The 21,102-nt window shown below is 43.2% G+C and overlaps 1 protein-coding gene across 8 annotated transcripts in view; it reads right to left on the bottom strand.

Moving 5' to 3' along the window:
- Positions 1 to 3,127: 3,127 nt before the first annotated feature.
- The window catches only part of KLHL6 (kelch like family member 6), a 36,844-nt gene continuing 18,869 nt past the window's right edge, over positions 3,128 to 21,102 (bottom strand). For all 8 annotated transcript variants that reach the window (XM_053307784.1, XM_053307780.1, XM_053307782.1 and 5 more), the window contains 5 exons: positions 19,144 to 19,593; positions 13,869 to 14,106; positions 12,005 to 12,207; positions 10,307 to 10,520; positions 3,128 to 4,620 (listed from right to left, as the gene is read on the bottom strand). In XM_053307784.1, coding sequence (XP_053163759.1) covers positions 4,319 to 4,620; positions 10,307 to 10,520; positions 12,005 to 12,207; positions 13,869 to 14,106; positions 19,144 to 19,593 — 1,407 coding nt within the window. In that variant the 3' untranslated portion in view covers positions 3,128 to 4,318. The remainder of the gene's footprint in view (positions 4,621 to 10,306; positions 10,521 to 12,004; positions 12,208 to 13,868; positions 14,107 to 19,143; positions 19,594 to 21,102) is intronic.

Raw genomic sequence — 21,102 nt, 5'->3', positions numbered from 1 at the left:
AATTCCTGTACTTGGCTTCCATATCTGTTTTGTGACTCTCTACTGTGGATTGTAATTCCTGTGGGCAGCAGCTGTCATATCACTTCAATGTTCCATTCAAGACCTAGCAGACCCATCTGGTACTAAACCAATGTTAAATGGAACTAGTAGTGATCCGCAGAATATGGTAATAAATAATAGGAACATAGGAAGCTGCCTTCTACCAAGTCAGACACCATTGGTCCATCTAGTTCAGTATTGAACTACATAGACTGGCAGTGGCTTCTAAAAGGCAAAAGTCTCTCCGGGTCCTGTCTTGGAGATGCCAAAGAGACTTGGAACCTTCTGCATGCAAGCACACAGGTGCTCTTCCCAAAGCATTCTCCATCCCCTGAGAGGACTATTTTACAGTGCTCACACATGTAGTCTACCATTCAAATGCAAACCAGGGCAGACCCTGCTTAGCAAAGGACACAATTCATGCTTGCTACCAGAAGACCAGCTCCAATAATGCCGGCAATATCAGAAACTTTGAACTTTAGAGATTTACACATACTTATCTGGCAGAGATTTACAAGCACCTTGCAGCTGTTTCATGACATCGTTTGGTATAGTATCAGTTCAAAACAGAAGAACTTCATAATAGGTGTCTTGCCCTGTCTATGTTTGTGCATGCCCTTGAACTGTCTCGGGGCGCCTGGGTTGTTTCTTGTTGTTTTTGGTTCTTCCATCCCTCCTCTAGCTAGACATTCCAGCAAGGAAGTATAACTTCATTAACATCTTCCCACTATTTCCCATAACTGGATAGTTGTTGTTTTTTTGTTTCATTTTTTGTTTTTGTTTTTCTCAACTGAACAAACCAAAGAAACAAAGACAAGTAAATTGGGTGTGGTCAATCTCAACCGCCTTGAGATTGTTTTTAATGAAAAGCAGTATATAAATGCAACAATAAATAAATAAATTTACTAAGGGGCTTTACAGGCTGGGCTTCTACCCCAAATCTCCTTCAGAAGACAGTGTGTGCATTCACACACCAGCCAAACATTCCCCGAAGTCTCTTCAAGATCCTTGGACCCACTCCACACACAAATCAGGTTTTGTCTTATAAATGCTAGCTTCTCTCAGTGTATTTCTGGGTTTTTTTTAATGCTGCCTTTAAAAATGCTGGCTTTCAGCTACTTTGGGGCAAATAGGGAGAGGCACTGATGTAGGATCATTCACATAATAAGAGGGATACTCTCTTTAGAAATGCAGATATAGCTCTTTAGTAATCTCTCCCTCTCCCGCTCTCCCTCCCCCCCCCCATTGGCTAGAAGAAAAATAAGGAGGCATGTCATGTGAACTTGCAAAAACTGAGAGGGGGGGGCTGCTTCCCTCAATGCCCCAGTGTGATTTGAAGTGGCTTAGCTCAACATTTACCCTGCAGCATGAAGCCATGTGCGAATAACTCCCAGGCCTGATAGGAAAGTGGGTGCAGGGACATTTGCTCCCTTGGTTGAAGGGGGACAATTTAGAGTACAATTAAAGTGTGATTTTGTTGGTTTGTTTATTAGTTAGATTTATAAACCGCCTGATATAAAGCATCTCCAAGTGGTTTTCATTTTTAAAAAATCAAAATTTTAAAAACAGCCAAAAGTTAAAGCAATTAAAAGTCATTAAAACAGTTAAAAGCAATTAAAGAGCTTGTTAACTAAAATCCTGAAGAAACAGGTGTGTGTCATAAGAGCTTGCTTGAAGGCAAGGCAGCCAGAGACAAGAAAACTCTTGTTTTGACAGGGAGCACATTCCAAAGCGTAGCTTAAATCAGATTTTTTTCTATACTTGGAGCAAAACAACACGACAAGGGAGATCCAGGATCATATTTCCTTACATCATTTTGTTTACTGAAAATTAGCCAGTGTGGGGGTGGGAGAGACATGAATTGGATCAGGCCAGGCACTGGGGCTGGGGGATGAGTTACCCATTTTTGCTGTGGCCAAATCTCTGGTTTTAATTGCACTCTCCCTGCCCCACAAAGCTTCTATTAGTCCAGGGCTGCTCAACTTGGGCCTTCCTGCAGATGTTGACCTACAACTCCCATAATCCCTGGCTATTGGTCACTGTGGCTGGGGATTATGGGAGTTGTAGTCCAGAAACAGATGGGGGAACTAAGTTGAGCAAGCCTGTATTAGTCACAGTGAGGTAAAAGACAGGTACCTGTATTGACATTCCACCCCCCAGTGAATAGCAGGATGGGGGGGTTAAATTCAGGGAAGAGTGTGGGGGCGGGGTTGAGTATACACACATAACACACATGCAAAGCTCCATGACGCTAATGCAGGGAACCATGCAGCTGCTTTTAAGCAAAGAAAAGGGATACTGGGAGAGAGCTGATCATTGAGCTCCTGTGTCTTGGGTAGCTTAGCCCTTGGGTATGATCTCTATCATAGCAAATATGTACCAAACATGCATACTGCGTGTCTCAGTTTGAATTACCCACAAATGTATTTTTAGCTGCTTGGGAAAGGATCAGGCCCCTGCTTGCATGCATTTTAAACCTTCTGCAGGGCCAACTTCTGGTGCTCCCCCTTCCAAGCTCTAAAACCCATGCAGGAGTGCCCAAGAGCCCAATGCAGCAGACTCGCCTTCTTCAAAGGAATCATCTGTCTCTCCACTGCTGCAATGAGAAAGGAGCCCACTGGAGACAGAGGAAGGAGCAGCACTGTGCAAGTGACCCTGTCTAATTTGCTTATGAGAACCTAAGACCCACACTGAGATTACATTTGTTGAGGTTATATACCATTTCTGCCTTTCCTGGAAATCGTATTGCAACACTGAATATTTTTGTTCTTTCTTGTACGTTCAGGGGATTGTTTTGTTCCTTTGTTCTTGGAAATTAACATCATTTTAAACTAGTGCAATTGTGCCACCTAGTGGGCCACATGTGAAGTTGTTTTTCTTGTTTGGGTTGTTTTTGTTTGGGGGGGAGAGGAAAAAAGTGAGTGCTTGGCAAATAAGTTATATATTGCTTTATGCCAGTACCATATAAAAAGGGTTATTTTCAACTAACATAAACACAAAGCAATCCAGAGTAAGCTTTGCAAGAGAGAGTGTAAAGGCAGAAGTAAAGCATGAGTGAAAAAAGCATGAACAAAGACACTTAGAAGAGTACAGTTGAACTACCGTCCTTTATTAAAATCACACACTTTTCCTTAGCATGAGCCTGCTTTTCTGTTTGGTATGCAGCAGATCACTTATGCAGCCATGAACTCTCACAATAGGAAATGACAGGTATTCTTATCCTACAGTATTATCAGCCTGCTTCTCAGTCTCTTCACATTGGCAAGAAAAAGCAGGGATTAGCTTCAATGGAAGGAGTACCCTTGGCTGGCTGGGTGAGCCAATCTCTATGCCACTATCACTGTGAACGCCAGGAGGGCATGCCTTCTGTCTATTGTCAGACAGAATCCTAATCTATGGGATTTGGGAGTCAGAGAATTGTCTATGGCCCAAAGGAATAATCATGAGCAGACTGAAAGAGCTTCCTTGATCTTTCTCTGTAAGATCTCTGTAAACCACCCTACAATGTTCTGATGCCTTAATGAAGGTGTGGACTGCCTTAGGAAAGGACCCATTAATGGATGTCTCTAGACCCCTGTGAAGTTTTCCTTTTGTGACATTATAGCAGATCAGCCACCTGAGGGAGAAGGAGAAGGACTATACTGTATAAACTATATCGCTGAATACATTTCCAGTCCAAATTTGCCTGACTCTTCTTTATAGAAAAGTGTCAGGCAAATTTGGACTGGAAATAATAATCACCATTTATTTCATTATCCTGTCTCTTCCAACTCTTCATCCCTTGGCGCCTCCTAGACTTCTTACTTTCCTCTTCTACTTCCTGCACTCCCTTTTCTTCTATAATTTTTTTTTTTTAAGAAATCTGTTCATTGAGTCTTGGGTCCCATTTTGCCATCATAATGGAGGTGCTGGGTCTTTCTGCAGATGCAAAATGGAAAGAGCCCTTCAGAATAACTCATTCTAAACTCTATTCAGCGCGACATCTACACAAAAAAGAATTGCCGCTCATAGAGTTTCACTAGTGATAGGACATCTCATGTCTTTGAATTTCTCACCTTGTGACACTTCGAGTCAATAAATAACCTAGGATATCCGGATCTGGAGATAATTTAAGACATATACTGTACAGTAGGAAACTGAGCAAATATACAACTACTTCTTGCAAGGACGATGAGACAGACAGACAGTAGTTTCACCCAGCTGGCCTATTTAAACCCTTGGAGAAAATGAGGTATTTCGTTATCACTTATCCTCCTTTCTCTGGAGGCTTCCTCTCAAGTCAGACTGAAACGGCTCCAGGTACTATCTTGCGGATGTATGTGTACGACTTCCGGAGGGTGACACTCCCATGATGGGACACTCCACGGGGGAGGACACATTCCTCTGTTAATTTCTGAGTCTCTGCATCCCAACACAGCACTGTGGCAATGACTTCATTCTTCTCGTCCCGGCCCCCAGTGATGAAAAGCTTATTGTTGCAAGGGGCAATCCCACAGCTAGCCCGTTCGTGGTTCAACTGAATCACTTGACACCATGTGTCTGTGAGGGGGCTGTAAGAGTAGAGTGCCCTCATTGCCCCACCTGGAAGAGGAAAGAAGGAAATTATTCTCCCCAGTCGTGTGTGTGTGTGTGTGTTTTAAACAAACAAAGTTTCAGACCAGAAAGTTAGTATCAGATTTTCTCCACCCACAAGACAAATTTATTTGTTTAATTATTTATTTAACACATTTTTGTATCCTACCCCAAACTGTTTACAGCAAAACAATACAAATTAAAACAAAGTTTAAAATGTTACAACATTAAAATAATTTAAAATATAACACAGGGAGACTATTCCCACGATCAGCCGAGATCGGGCTAGGGGAGTCTAGCCTGATTTCAGATGATCGTGGGAGCCACCAGGCTCACAGCTGAGCCCAGTTGCCTCCCGGCGGTTAACCTACCTAAGTACCCCTCCCCTTAAACCGGGTTTGTGGAGCAAGCTCTCTGCAAACCCAGTTTTTCTGATCGTGAGTAGCTGCGGCGCGGCTCTGTGCTGTGGCTACTCACAAGCAGACCCTCGGAGGGGAGGTGAAAAGCCACCTCCCAGCTCCAGGGGTCTCTCCAATATGCCCTGCGCGGGGCATACTGGAGCTTCCGGGGGCCGCATGGCCCCCAAAATCCCCAGCCCCTGCTGGCTCTGTCACAGAGCCGGCAATCGTGTGGACAGCCGATACAGCCACCCAGGGCTCCCGCCCTGCTCGTGTGCGGGGAGAGTGGGCTTAGCCCACTCTCCCCGCTTAGCTCCTCAAACCGGGTCTCACTGATCGTGAGATCCAGCTCAGGGTTTCTTAACCTTGGGTCCCCAGATGTTTTTGGACTACAACTCCCATCATCCTCAGCCACAAAGGCCATGGCTGGGGATGATGGGAGTTGTAGTCCAACAACATCTGGGGGGCCAAGGTTAAGAAACCCTGATTTAACACGCTAAACTATTAAAAACTGTAAATCTAATTAAAAGCCTCCTATAGAGGACAGGAGATTGTTATCAAAATGTTTATCATGTCACCATATAGATTAATACTAGTAAACTAGTAAGGGGCTGGGTGGGACTTGAGCTAGGGTTGCTAGCAGTCAGGTTCCAGTACCTTCATTCCTGCACCACCCATGCTGTGTTCTGACTGGAAGGCTGAGCTCTGGGCTTCAAGGACACCAGCTCAGCTTTCTGTGCCTGTCTGCTGATCAGAAAGACCAATCCCAGTGGACCACCCTGTCCTATAAAGCTTGGGCCTCAGAGCCAGATCTTCAGTCTGAGCAACATTTATTTAATTTTATTTATTTATTTATTACATTTATATCCTGCTCTTCCTCCATGGAGCCCAGAGTGGCGTACATGGTTATGTTTATCCTCCTCACAACAACCCTGGGAGGTAGGTTAGGCTGAGAGCTGTGTGACTGGCCCAGAGTCACCCAGTGAGTTACATGCGTGTTGGTACTGTGAGGACTCTGAGGACATTCACACGTGCAACAGAAACCAGGCTAAGGGAGCCCAGCCTGGTTTCTGATGCGCATGTGATCCACTGGGAGCCGTGCAGCTCCTGGCAGCAAGCCCGCCTAACCTTAACCCGGGTTTGAGGTGTGTCTGCCATGGCTGCTTGCAGCCATGGCGGACACACTCGGGGGGGGGGGCGCTCCCAGTAATGCACCACACACTTGCGCAATGCATTATTGGGGGGCAGAACTTCCCTGTGCCTGACCCCCGAAGCTGCTGGGTGAGTTGTGGTGAGGCGCAGGCAGCCCACAGGAGAGCCGTCGCTCATCTGGGCAAGTGACCCGCCCAACTAGGGAAAGGTAAGGGGTCATCTGTGGGGAGGGTCAACAAAACCTGCTCTCCCTGCAGACCTCGAGGAAGCTCTTCTCACTGATTGTGAGAAGAGCTTCACTGTCTAGCTCCTGCTCAGTACTTTGGATTGTGAGCCCTGCTTGACTTGATCTTGTACCGGCTTCTGGTCATTTCTCTCTGAGATTGCTACCTCTATTTATGACCCTCTCTGGGACTGAGTCTCAAAATTCTCACTATGCTCCTGCCTCCAACCCCTCACCCCCAGATTCTGAGCTATCTTCATTGAAACATGTCTTTGTCCTGGTTCTGACTACAGCCCTGCCTCTGGTGCCTTCAACCCTTGATCTGCCCTTCCCTAAAACTAGATGTTGCTTCTTCTGGACTACAACCCTGTCTCAGCCTCCTGGGCTGACAGCCAGCTCTGCTTGGTTTTGGCACCCAACAGTCTGGAGTGGACCCTTGTGGAGGCCTGACAAAACTTCAGAAGGGCACTGGGGCCAGTGTTCCCTCTAACAGATGCTGTTGTCTACAACTCCCAGAATCCCCAGCCAAAGGCCACTGCAGCTGGGGATGCTGGGAGCTGTAGTCAACAACATCTGGGAATCCCTGCTAGAGGGAACAGTCACTGGGGCTTTTCCATGGCTTTTCAGAATGCTGCTGAATTGTGTGCCCTCTTCTTGTGTTAGGGAGCATTCTGCAAAGGAGACTGAGACAGAATAAAGAAGCAGCCATAGTCCGTGGTGTTTCAGCCCTATTAGACCACCTTTTCTTGAATAACAGCAGAGACAATGCTGTTCGCATCTTTGGAGGTGGTGGTATATATGTTCCAGTAAATGCTGAAATTTGGTGAATGTTGATATCCACATGTGCCTGTTGGCAATCCTAGACACATTTTGTGAATACCTGACCTCAGTGATTGTCAGTGTTCTCTTGTGTATTTGAAAGTGGCAAACTATTTTCTGGTTTGGGGCATTCCCAAAATGAATCTAGATTATAAACTTCTTGCTGTAAATGTTTCATTCACTTTCAGCATTAAACGCTCACCAAACTGGGAGTGTTTATTGCAATATATACCTGACCAAGCATCATGAAAACTAATAGTGTTATATCACCAAGGTGTTTGGTAACAGTACCATATTCACACACCGGTGAAGGAACTTATGCACAACCAGTACCTCAACTATCAGCTGTGGTGTATGTATGACCAGTGGTTATTGTACTATTATGTGGGAGATGCAGTTACAAGAATCCCCTTCATTTATGCCTCTGGAATGTCACTTGAAAAACAGTATCACCCTTTGTTTTCACTTTTACAATTTTAGGGGTTGTTTTGTTGTTGTTATTATAATAAAAAGCATAATTTAAAACAAAACAAAACACCAGTGTCACCACTGTGTGCTGCTCCATTACTTCCAAGTGATATTGTAGAGTGCTGTGTGGAGAGCTGAGCTTGCATACCCTGCTAACTGGACAAAGAGGCACCTAAGTGGTAGTTATCTGACTTAGCAGGCGGGTAGCAATTGTTCCAATTTATCCCATCACAGTGTCTTTTCCAGTGGCTGTTTGCTAATGTCTTCCTTCTGTCTTATTATTTTTAGATTGTGAGCCCTTTGGGGATAGGAATCATTATTTTATTTCTTTGGTGGGGTAAACCACTTTGAGCACCTTTTTGCTGGCAAGTGTTATGTATTATTAATTATTATTATTATTATTTATTATTATTATTACATTTATATCCCACTCTTCCTCCAAGGAGCCCAGAGCGGTGTACTACATACTTAAGTTTCTCCTCACAACAACCCTGTGAAGTAGGTTAGGCTGAGAGAGAAGTGACTGGCCCAGAGTCACCCAGCAAGTCTCATGGCTGAATGGGGATTTGAACTCGGGTCTCCCCGGTCCTAGTCCAGCACTCTAACCACTACACCACACTGGCTTTGTAAATGTTTATCATCATCATCATCATCATCATCATCTACTGTAGGCTTGACTACTGCAATGCACTCCTGATTCCTGCGCATGTGCACTCAGAAATAAATCATATTGAATGGGCATATTAAACAGTGGAGTTTCCAGAGCTGCTATGTTCATTTCTCATATGCTACCTTTGGTAAATTCACACCTCAATTCAGTGGGGAATAGATTATTGAGTGTGTGCAAATTGTTTCTGTGTTGTGGTTTTTGCTGCTGTTTTGTTTCTGATTCTGAGTTGTGATGTGCTAATTGTGGGCATGAGACTGGAGAGCTGCTGCCAATCAACTTGCAGACCAGCAGGCAATTCTCTTAAGTGGACCCCTGTCCTGACTCCGTGCAAGGCAGTTTGCTGTGTTCTCTTTTGGACTCTTGAGAGGCCGAGGGGGGAGTAAAATTTTATTGTGAAATGGGAAATTTAATTGCCTTTATTACACATTGATTCAGAAAAATTGCAATTTCTGTTTACTTTTGCACAACTTCAGTATAAGTGCCCCAGGCTGCAAATTGTTTTTAAATGGCTATATACATTGTATAACAATGACTTTTCAGCTCTAACATACTTTTTTGCTTTGAAAATCCATTCATTCATTGCTCTCATTGGTACAGAATGCTGCTGCATGCTTTTAGCTATTGAGAAAATGTCATGGGAGATTTTTGGTTGATGAGTGATGGCATCCATTGTCCCATTTTGCATTTGAATGGGCATAGTTGCAACCAAGGAGACTTCATATAATACCGCTACTGTACTTAAAAGCAGAACCAGTTTTAAGTTCAGCTTTGTTAGCTGAGACCAGGTTGCATGGCTCCTAGGTATGAGCAGACTTCAAGTTTTCTAAACTGCAACTGAAGACCTCATGCATAAATAACTGATAGAGCGGAGGGGATGAGCACCTATGATTACAATGAATTTCTAGATGATTTAATATGCATTAATTAAATTAAGCCTTATGAAGTGCTACTGTGCTCAAGTTCAACACAGTAATAGAGTATTAAGGAAAATGTCATTTACTAAAGTTATCTTTTTATATTTAAATATTTAAGGGCAAAAGTGTGTGTTTAGACTCTTGAGAAACAGAGGGGGGAGTGAAAATTTATTGTGATATGTTCCCCAGACTGCAAAAGAGCCATATAACTTGCCTCCCCGACTTTTGTAATTCTCCCCCAAAACTTTGAGAAACAGGCCTGTTTCTCTGTGGTTGCCCCAGGACTTTGGAATATGCTCCCAAGTGAAATAAGAGAATCTCCTTCTCTGCTTGTTTTCAGGAAGAACCTCAAGACTCTCCTGGTTTTGCAGGCTTTTAATTAGAATTAATTTTAATAATTTAAAACCTTGTTTTAATATCTGTTTTATTCTATTGTTTTTATTGTATTGTATTTTGATTTGTAACTAATAGAAGTTTGATTGTCCTCTCTTTTACATTTGTTTTAATCTTATGCTGGTCGCTGACTGAAATAAAGAGATTGATTGATTGATTGATTGATTTGTAACTTTTAAATATTTTAAATTTTGTACACCGCCTAGAGATATACATATCAGGCGGTAAAAAATATATAATAAATAAGTAAGTAAGTAAATCTGCTGCCTCCTTGTCTTTCAACCAGAATTCTGAAAAGGTTCTTCTAAGGCATGACTTGCCTAGAGAGCAAGAGGTTGCTAGTTCAAATCCCTGCTGGTATGTAATACCTATGTAATCAGGGCAGCAATGTAATGTAATGTAATGTAATGTAATGTAATGTAATCGGGGCAGCAACAATATTGGAAGGTGCTGAAAGGCATCATTTCACACTGATGAGATGTCAGATGCAGAGGAGGCAATGGTCACCCCAACACACCTGTATTCTACCAAAGAAAACCACATGGCTCTGTGGTCTCCAGGAATCAACACCGACTCGAGGGCATAACAACAACAACAAGAAGGCAGTGAAAATAAACAGATTTAATATATGTGAAGGAGCATTTGCTCCTGTACATACCTACGACATAGATGTGGTCATGGAAACTTGTAGCATTGACACATTTTGCTTCAACAGGCATGGGTGCCTTTAAGCTCCAGTTGTTTGTTGTTGGATCATAACACTGTGTTTTGTCAGTGGCCAGCTTCCCATTGGGTCCTCCTCCAATCACATAGAGTTTCTTCTTATAGCTGGCAGCCCCAAACGAGCTCACGTTGATCATGAGTGGAGCTGCCTGTTATCATTCCATGAAAAAGAAAAGAGAAAAACAATTCAGGAACATGATCAAAATTAATCATGTTTTCACGTTATCATGTATATTAATTTGATTAAGATTTGAATGCAGGTCTCCATTCCAGTCCATTGCTCTCTTCATTACACCACAATGGCTATCACATGGCTTTCCATGCTAAGCTTGAGCTGGCAGTGGATAATCTAAGATGAATAGTAGACAGATGACATAATGAAATAGTGGATGGACAGAAACGGTAAAGAAATGGTAAAGCAGAAACATGGAACTGAATATTGTCAGCATACGTCAGCCCCTGCTAATTGAGCAAAGAGACACCAGTTAAAGTGGTGATTCTCTTACATTTATCATGGGGAGAGAAACTGGCCCTATCCAACCCCAGCACAACATCCCTCCAGTGGCTGTGGCAGGTGTTTACCTTATGTTTCTTTTTAGATTGTAAGACCTTTGGGGTCAGGGGACCATCTTATTGATGTGTTTGTTTTTTCTGTGTAAACCACTTGGAGAACTCTGGTTGAAGAGCGGTATATAAATATCAGTAGTAGTAGTAGTAGTAGCATACAAAAGGAAGCTGATGCTACAGGAGTTAATTATATTGCAAAGCATAAAAAGTAAGGGAAGAGAATTTAAAACAGAACTCTAGAGAAGGTTTCTAAATTCTTAAGTACAGGAGATTATATCTTGCTTTAAAAAAGAAGGGAAAGATCTATTTTGCTCTTAAATGAAAGGTGAGTTTCTTTGGAAGCCATCTTATGTTCCAGCAGGCCCACACCATAGTCTATACTTCTTTCCATTTTCGTTTAACTTCCCAATTTTCTCCAGTGGAACTGGTCAACAGAAATGAGACAGTACTAGCATATTGTGCTGTTTTTGTGCTCGTCATTCAGTGCTTTACTGCCCAACGGGAAGTGTTCAGACATTAGGTGCTCTGGTGGAGTGAGGAGAGTACCCATAGGACAGGGGTTCCCAATCTGTGGTACTCCAAATGTTGCTGAACTACAACTTTCATCATCCCCAGGTACTATTCATGGCATAGGAGAAATGTCCATGAGCAGTGCTTATTCCTTTGTATGGAGTGTGCCACCCATGAACAGCTGGGATTCTACTGTGGGGACAGCCAGGGGACTAGATATCAATCCATGAGAAAATATGTTTCATAGAATTTGAGCAAATTAGTACCCACTATAAGTGAATTACATGTGTCACATGCAACACCAAAAGTACCTTTGAGCCTTTCATGCATAATATGCCTGCACATGTGGTTCTTAATATAGGATAGAAAGTGCAATTCTCATATTGAATGTGCCTTCCCGCTAACTTTACATTTGCATTATATGTGCAGAAACTGCCGACAGAACATTTTAGTGTCGTGTGTAAAAATACCATTTGTTTAACATCTGAAAGTATAATGCCTTTATTTTAAACAGTTTCCTGTTTCACCATGAATGAAATGACAGCTGTGCTTATACCTCTGACCAACAGTTGTGAAAAGAATCGTATGTCTCTACACTGTTGATTCTTTGTATGCCATCGAAACCACCAATCACGTATACTTTGCCACCCAGTACTGTCATTTTGTGTCTCCATCTTCCAACATTCAAATATTCAATTTGGATCCATTTGTTGATGGATGAGTTGTATTTCCAGACCTCATGCTGTGTTTCTTTCCCACCTGCAATGAATGGAACGCACCATATTGGAGCCAAACTTGCAACTTATTTTTCCTGGTCAGACCAAAAACATCACATAGTATACATTTCCTCAAGGGTGTCTCCAGGGAGAGCAAGAGGGGGCCCCACGACAAGTAGTTTGCCCCCCATTAGAAACCTAATATGTGGGACACAGCTCCATAAATATGCTTTGCCCCTTCTGTGCCCCCCTCAATTTTTTTTCTGGTGCCACCACTGCATCCCCTACAGCAACACCTATGCATAGCTCATGAATTCCCATGAGAATCCCAATAATTCCATCATTCATAAACACCCTGAGGATGCTGTCATTCATGTTTCACAAATATGTGTAGACCTCAGGACTTCAGAGATAAGCAATGCAAAGTATCTTCTTATGAAAAATGCTGAAGCAAATCAAAAGAAGCACAAATTTGTAATTTTTGTGATTTCTAAATGCGTATATCAATATTTCCCAAGAGCCATTTCTGTTGATTTTCCCCTACTTCAGAGTGAACTTTGTAAGACAAAAATATTATAGAAAAAGGGAAATGTGCCCACCAGCTTATGATTTGGCAAGTGTCACATTCATGAAAGAGCGATGCAAATTGTTCTAACAAATACCTATAAACAAAATGTATTAATTTGCTTCAGACATCTGTTTCATGATATACTTGCAGGAGACTCCTACACGGGGACTTTCTTCTTCATCCACATGACTGAGGCTACAATCCTATGTGCACACTTAACTTATGCCCCATTGACGTCTAAGTTAATATGCCCAGGACTCCGCTGCAAAGACTTGAAAGGCCTTACAGGTTTGTGATGTATCTTTGTGTAGACATCCCTACATATTTCTAGTTTAGGAGTACTGTAAGCGAGAGGAGAGGCTCCAGCCTATTCCCAGTCTGCCTTGGCTCTACCCAGAAGAGAGGAGAAATCTGAATGCACAATTATTGACTCTAGTCCTGCTTAAGAAACAACCCTTACATCTCAGACACAACTCATATTCACAATGTGATTTGTGCCGATTGACAGCATTCTAAAAACATTACATTAACAGCCAGATGATGGACTGGTAACACAATAACTAGCAGTCCGACCATTTTAATGTATTACATTGATTATATTCACCTGGGTATGGAGTACAGGTTGGTAGAAATTTAATTTCATTCTTTAAATGAATGCCACTCTTAATTTTTAATTTTATTTTATTGCTGCAATCTAACCATACATTCATTCTGTTCTTCAAGGTCTTTGAAGGAATTAACTTTGCTTCCATTCATTAACAATTTTAAATTTAAGAATACAGAAGCAAGTCCAGTTATAGATTGCATGCAAACTGAGCTCCTATTTCGCATTGTCCAGGAGCTGCCGCTCCCTGCTTTCCCAGGGGTTATATCCCTAAACTAGTACATTTATTTGATGAGCAGTAAGCAGTATTATTACTTTATTTATTATTAAGTATTTATCATTATTCATCATCATCATCATCATCATCATGTTTATCCTGCCCTTCCTCCAGGGGCTCAGGGCAGTATACCCGGCCCTCCCTCCATTTCATGTAGTCGTCATAATGAACTATACTGTAGTTACTTTATTCTCTGTACAATCCCTGGAATATGCTAATTGTTTTTCATCCCTAATTTATTATCATGTTCCTTACCTGAAATGTAGACTTCATTTTTTAAGGTAACACAGGCAAACTCCACCCACTTTTTATTCTCACTCTCTGTGTCTTGTTCTGTATTGGGCAGTTTGGCCACTTCCAAACGACTACGTCTCAAGGGATCAAGGCAAGTTACTTCTGCTACAAATTTTTCATCTTTTGTGCAGCCACCGATGATCATAAACACCTCTGACTGGAACTCGTGCATCCTAGGCTTTGTTCTTGCTGAAATGATCTAAATAAAAGGAGGAGTTAAAGAGACTTCCATCTTTCAACATTACCAGAACAAAGAGCCACAGAGCCCTTTCTCATGATTGGTGAGAAGGGCTTGAGGGCAAGTGAGGGGGGAGGCTGGAAAAGCTTACCTCTCCTGCAGATGATTGGTGCTCAATTGCTGGGCATGCGAATCACACACCCAGATGTTCCATTGCTGGCTCTGGCAGCGTGGAAGGGTGCATCGTCCTGGCCCCCAGAATTCCCACAATGCACCACGCAAGTATGCAGTGCATTGTGGAGACTCCCCCCAGTGACGTGTAGGTGCCCGTCAGTGTTACAGCACTGGCTAAAAGCAGCCGGCACTGCACACGAGCAGCGAAACGGGACTAAGGGAGTGCTCACTCCCTTAAACTCATTAAGAGGTGGGCTGTGGAGGCGAGTTCGCTGCTAAAGCACACTGGGAGCCCCAGGGATACCGGCAGTTCTTACAAGCAGCCCAGACCGAGCCTGGCTTTCTTAGCCTGATCTTGGCTGCACATGAGAACAGCCTCACTGTTCATTCGCAATACTATAACTATATCTTCTCATATAAATGCCCTGCTCCCCCTTCAAGATGTGGGCTGTAGGCCACCTCCAGCCTGAAAGGCAGGATGCCTCTGAGTACCAGTTGCAGGGGAGTAACAGCAGGAGAGTGGGCATGCCCTCAACTCCTGCCTGTAGGCTCCCACTGGCATCTGGTGGGCCACTGTGTGAAGCAGAATGCTGGACTAGATGGGCCTTGGGCTTGATCCAGCAGGGCTGTTCTTATGTTCTTAAGTTCCACACATTTTAGATTGTCCACAAACCCTGACTTTTGTCCTACTTTTTCAAAGGAATACATGATGGTCAGGAAATGTACTCCCCCCACCAAAAAAATCGACATTTCATAGAATAGATATGAACTTCACAGAGCCTACTGGCTCTGTGAAGTTCATGGAACAAACAGGTGGTCTAGAATCTAAAAACTTTCCATTGTTCTGGACTGGAGACTACCTTTTCATATGATATTGCCTTACACTGATGTACACCATTGGTCCATTTAACCCAATACTGTCTACTCGGACTGACAGTAGTTCTTTATGAAAAAGAGGATACCCAGGACTCTAAACCCAGGACTGGCCTTTCAGATGAGATGCCTGAATTTACCTATCAGCTATCCATGGCTGTCTGTTCTCTTAGGGGACACTGTTGAGGAAGACAAAGGGCACTGTCTGAGACTATTCAACAACTCCACCATGCACAGCTCCTGGTCAGAGCAGTGCTCTTTTACATCCATCTGGTAGACAACAGGCCTACTGGGGATGTAAACTCAACTGGAGCAACTTCTGCTGGCTCTAGGAACTCTCCCAGGTTCTGCTGTAATTTAATCTGGCAGGCTAAATAGAAACGTAGTGGATACCTAATTCTTGTTACCAACTGCCTACAGCATAGGTTGGCTTCTCTCAAACTTTGTCCTGCTTCCAATTCTTGACTGGAACAGGAACAAATATTTATTCAACAGGAAGGAAGCTATCACTGAGATACAACATGGAGAAATCATTTATACTGTAGCAGTCTCATAACAGACACCAGCACAAGACACCATCATCAAAGCTAGGTCAAGCTTGGAGCATGGGGACATTCCTCACCAAGCCTCAGTCAGTTCAGGTTCTCTGGGTAGCAACAGAACGCTCCCATATATTGCTAGTCTACTCTATTTAACCTTTACAGTGGACAACAGGGACTCACTGGCAATACATAGGAACATAGGAAACTGCCATATACTGAGTCAGACCATTGGTCCATCTAGCTCAGTATTGTCTACATAGACTGGCAGCAGCTTCTCCAAGGTTGCAGGCAGGAATCTCGCTCAGCCCTATCTTAGAGATGCCAGAGAGCGAACTTGGAACCTAGATGCTCTTCCCAGAGCGGCTCCATCTCCTGAGGGAATATCTTACAGTTCTCACAGTTCTAGTCTCCCATTCAAATGCAAACAGGGTAGACCCTGCTTAGCTTAGGGGACAAGTCATGCTTGCTACCACAAGACCAGCTCTCTTCTCTATTGATTCAATCTTCTAGTAGAATGAAGCAGGTCATTGAGAAGTGATGCTCAGTTAGTGAAGCACATCAGGAGCCAGCTGTGGTTCCTTTGGATAGACTAGAGAAAGCAGGACTGCACAACTTCAGCCCTCCTGCAGGTGTTGGATTACAACTCCCATGTGATCCCTGACCAGAAGAACTGTCCATCCCTCATGCAAGCTGTACCACTAGATATATGGAAGGGAAAGTCGTCCAAACCACAAAATAGTAGAATGCCTTTATTAAAACCAACTAAAAGATCTCAAAGCAGTGAGAAAGCTTTTGAGTTCACCAGAATTCTTCCTTGGAATAGAGATTAAGCGACAAAAGGGGGCGGGGGCAAAGAAGAGGAAAATATATTTCTGTAAAAAGCTCCAACTGCAATTTCTGTAAGCATAAGACAATTACAGACTGGGGCTTTTTATAAGACCCACCAAGACAGCTCTAGTCTTATGAAAGAGGTGCTTCACTAGGCTTGGCGGTGCCTGGTACCTGCCCCTCATTCACAGATTGCAACAGAGTATGCTTGGGTGAAGGAGCAAATTGCTGCTCTCTGTCTGAAAGTGTAAATGCCAGCAGGGTTCAGATCTGTCTCTAGCCCTCACTGGAATCCACAGGCCCCTTATAAGGCAGAGAACAGAGGGGGAAACATGACCGCCTTAAATTATGTATGTATGTATGTATGTATGTATATTAAAATATATACACTGCTTTTCCCCCTCAAAAGACTCTCAAAGCAATTGCAACAAATAAAATTAATACAACCAATAATCTTAAAACAAACAAAAATCAAATCATAAAAGTTGGAAATAAAAATTTCAGCAATATAAAAAGTAGATCAGCAGTGTGTGTGTGTGTGTGTGTGTGTGTGTGTGTGTGTACACATCATTCCTGGAAATTAATTTGAGATCAGCAGGTAAACAGAAGCCAAACGGGGTATTATTGCCTGTTGGCCAGAGTGAACACTGTTTCCCATATAGACAATAACCCATCGTTAGATGGTAGAAAGTAATCTTCTGAGGTTTCCCCTCCAAAACAGCTAAATTCAGCATATGAAGTGGCCAGAAAATGGACATACAACTGCTGAGCTATGGCCATGCCATAAATTATCTCAGTATAAAAAGGGACATAAGTGTGGCAGCGCTCTCTCCGTACTTTCCCCACAAAACCAATTTTTAAAAGGAAGTGGTGTGTTGACATGTGATTAGATGCAGTTCTCATCAAAAGAGCGCTAATTCTTCACTTTCCTAATCCCTCTACAAGCATTAAGGCTTTATTTCATCTTTTAACTTTTTAATTTATCTCTTCATAAAACAACAATAAAGTAGAAAGAATAGGATGCACAAAAAGGACCTAAATCACATTTGACATACAATCAAACTACAAAGAAAGAGCTGTAGAAAAGAGCCTGGGAACCAAAACAAAACACAAAAGACCATTTAAAGATATTATGTTACATATTTTTTGTAAAATTAGTCTATTTGGCTCTTTGGTTATCCAGAATAGTGATTGCTAAGTCATGACAAACACTCCTCCTTTCTGGGTACCAGACTTGTGCAGACATATTACTCTTCTGCCTCAGTCACCTTATATCCAGATGATACATGTTCAGTGTTTCAACATTCTACACCAGTGGTAGCCCATGCTGTTATAGTGCTTGAGGCAAGGCACAAATGGGGGCCAGGACCTTTTCAAAATTAACTCTGGCAAGCTTTGAAAGTGAATGAGGAGCAGGGAGGAGGGAAGGTTGCTAGCAGGCAGCCTCTTCTCTCCTTGTGCTTCTTGCGCACTTTGCTAGGAGTGTGAGGAGAGGCACTCCTTGCAAAGTTTGCGAGGATCAGCTCAGTCCCAAAGAGCTAGACTGATGGTGACGCCCCTCTCCTACTGGAGCCTCAATAATCTGCCATCTGAGTTCACTACCTCATCTTGCCTCATGAATGGACTGCCCCAGTTCGACACACACCCACACATTTAAAAATATGGATTTTTAAAAAGTATTTTAAAAATACGGATATTTTTATCCGATATATCCAATACGGATATCCCACAATGCACCTTGCAACATATGTGATGTATTGGAGGATTCCCCCAGGAAATCAAAGAAAGCCTAGAGCGCCCGTCTCTGTGTCTGCTGGGGCTGAACATAGCCCCAGCGAACACACGATCTCAGAGCCTGGATTAAGGGCTTGCTTGAGCCCTTAATCCCAGCTAAGAGCCAGGTTTTTAAGTGGGCTAGGTGGCGCTGCCTTGCTGGGATCAGAGCTGATCCCAATGGTTCTTATGCACAGCCTAACCCAGGCTTGGCTTCCCTAGCCTGGGTTACAGTGTGAGTGAGAATAGCCTCTATACCAATCATGAAGAGGAGAGCTGGTCTTGTGGTAGCAAGCATGACTTGTCCCCCTAGCTAAGCAGGTCTGCCCTGATTGCATATGAATGGGAGATTACATGTGTGAGCACTGTAAGATATTGCCCCTAAGGGGCGGAGCTGCTCTGAGAAGAGCAGAAGGTTTCACGTTCCCTCGCTGGCTTCTTCAAAATAGGGCTAAGAGAGATTCTTGCCCACAACCTTGGAGAAGCTGCTGCCAGTCTGTGAAGACAATACAGAGCTAGATAGACCAATGGTTTGACTCAGTATTTGTTTGTTTGATTGATTGATTGATTTGATTTATATACTGCCCTTCCAAAATGGCTCAAGCATAGCCATGAATGGCTATGGTCCTTCCTATGTTCCTATGAAGGACCTCCACTGGCTGCTGCTTTGTTTCTAGGTGCAATTCAAGGTGCTGGTTATTACCTTTAAAGCCCTAAAGCTTCAAGGTCCTGGTTACTTGAAGAACCACCTTCGCCTGAGTGAATCCACCCACCTGACAACTTACTGAACAAACTGCTTCAGATGATTCAAGCAACTGCTAGAGTTACAGTCTGACCTATCTCTTAAAATCCTCCAGTGTTTACTCACCTCATTTCCAGACAGATGGTACATCCTGGCTTCCTGAAGCAGAGGAAAGACATCAGGGCACTGCCTGATGAGTGGATCAGCTTCTACAGTCTCTACAAAATACCAAGGGTCTAGAAGGGGCATCCGAACACTCTCGAGGATATAAGGCAGGAGAGGAAGCCTTTCTGCTATTTTGTAACGCACCCAGTTCATAACCGTCTCAAACACTTGAGCTTCTTCAGTAACACAGAGGTCATCGCTCTGTAGCATACAATACAGGACATCGGCGGGCAATTCTAAGAACTCATCATAGTTCAGTACTTGAGTGAAATTCTGGATAATGTAGTTCTTGACCTGCTGCTTCAGCTTATCAAGTGAGTGAGTATCAGCCAGTCTCAGAATCCCAACACAGTTTTCTGGATGTAGAGCTTCATTGAGGAAGTTGGAACAAGCTTCTACCATTCGCAAAAACTACAAGAATAAAAGAACACACATAAAGTTGCTATGCAAACATGCCTGTGTTTGTTTCTTTATTTTACTGCTTTAAAAAAAAACCTCAAGGAAGTGAGGAAACAATAGCATTGGTTGTGTTAAATGTGCAAATATCATGTTTGTCATGTATTGCTTGTATATTTGAGTATGCTTTCAATATTTACCTGAATCCAAGACTAAGTTGATTTTTAAAAAAAAATGTAAACCACCCTGAGCCATTTTTGGAAGGGCAGTATATAAATCAAATAAATAAAAAATAATAATAATAAACATTCCCCTCCCTGCAAGTTCTTTGATTTTAGAAATTGGGAAACCATCTTAATTTCAGAATCCTCTTCCTCTTGGGTAGATACAGATATAACTGGGATTTAATATGTATTGTTTAAGGGGGTCATCTTAAACTCAGAGTCATCTTTTATTTGGGTAAATATGGTACTTCTATCCAGTTTATACACATCACATAGACCCTGTTTCAATTATGTTGGGATCTAGCACCTAAAGACATGGGCATATCATTCTGGGAAGCAGTAGTGGCTCATCCTAACAAACCAGGGAGGCACCGAATGACGTGCAGCTACTTCTGGTTCCGGGAAGTTCTGGTTGCGTCTTTCTTTCCATAGCGTTAGTTAAGGAGAAGTGTACTGCCTGCGGGCTGGCCATTTGTCAGAGCCTGCAGAGCTCTAGGTGATGAATGGCCAGCCTGCAGGCAGCATGGCTTTCATTAATGCCAGAGAGGAGTGGGATGGGAGAGAGAGAAACAACCACCTGCTGCCAGGAACCAGAGGCGGCTGCACCTCATTTGCCCCCACCCACCCCCAGCTCATTAGGATGAGCTGCTACTGCTGGGAAGCCAACACAGTGCCATGTTTTGTGATGTTGTATGAACTGACTTGTTCCACTGCACTCATCTGACCTCCTGCATCCCACTCCCTCCACCCCTGCCCCCATCCTCCACAATCTTGACTGCCTTGAAATCTAAGAGGAGAAGATAGAAAAAGCCTTCAGCTGGCTCAGCAAGCTTGTAAGAGCAAGATCAGCTTGCTCTTTCCTTATTTAAGGAACAGGATTGAATCACCTTTTCACAGGTGGCCAATGAGATATGAGGGGAAGGCAAGAGTGGGAGGGTGTAACCTTTTGCCTTGAAAAGCACTCAGTTGCCAAGTGATCGGCACTGATGGATTGTGTTCCAGAATTCCAGGCCATAAAGAACATGCTGGGGGTCAACATTGCTTCTTGTTATCCTCTCAAGATTGTGCCTGCTTTTGTAGGGGTCAGTCGTGCTTCTGCTGTAGTAGCAATACATAGTAGAACCTTTTCTTCTCAGAGCTGGCCTTGATGCACATGCTTCTGCTGTTCAAGCAAAGCAGGGAGCAACTATGAAGCATCTGTTGCTGTAAGGAGGCAAGGAACCGTGGAACAATAAAGCCTCACAATAGTGGGGGGAGCAAGTGAAGACTCCAGTGGCCCAAGAACTCCAGTGGGGAGTGG

This window comes from Hemicordylus capensis, chromosome 3, assembly GCF_027244095.1.
Source record: "Hemicordylus capensis ecotype Gifberg chromosome 3, rHemCap1.1.pri, whole genome shotgun sequence".
Classification (NCBI taxonomy): Eukaryota; Metazoa; Chordata; class Lepidosauria; order Squamata; family Cordylidae; genus Hemicordylus; species Hemicordylus capensis.
This window is presented reverse-complemented; position numbering and strand designations above follow the sequence as displayed.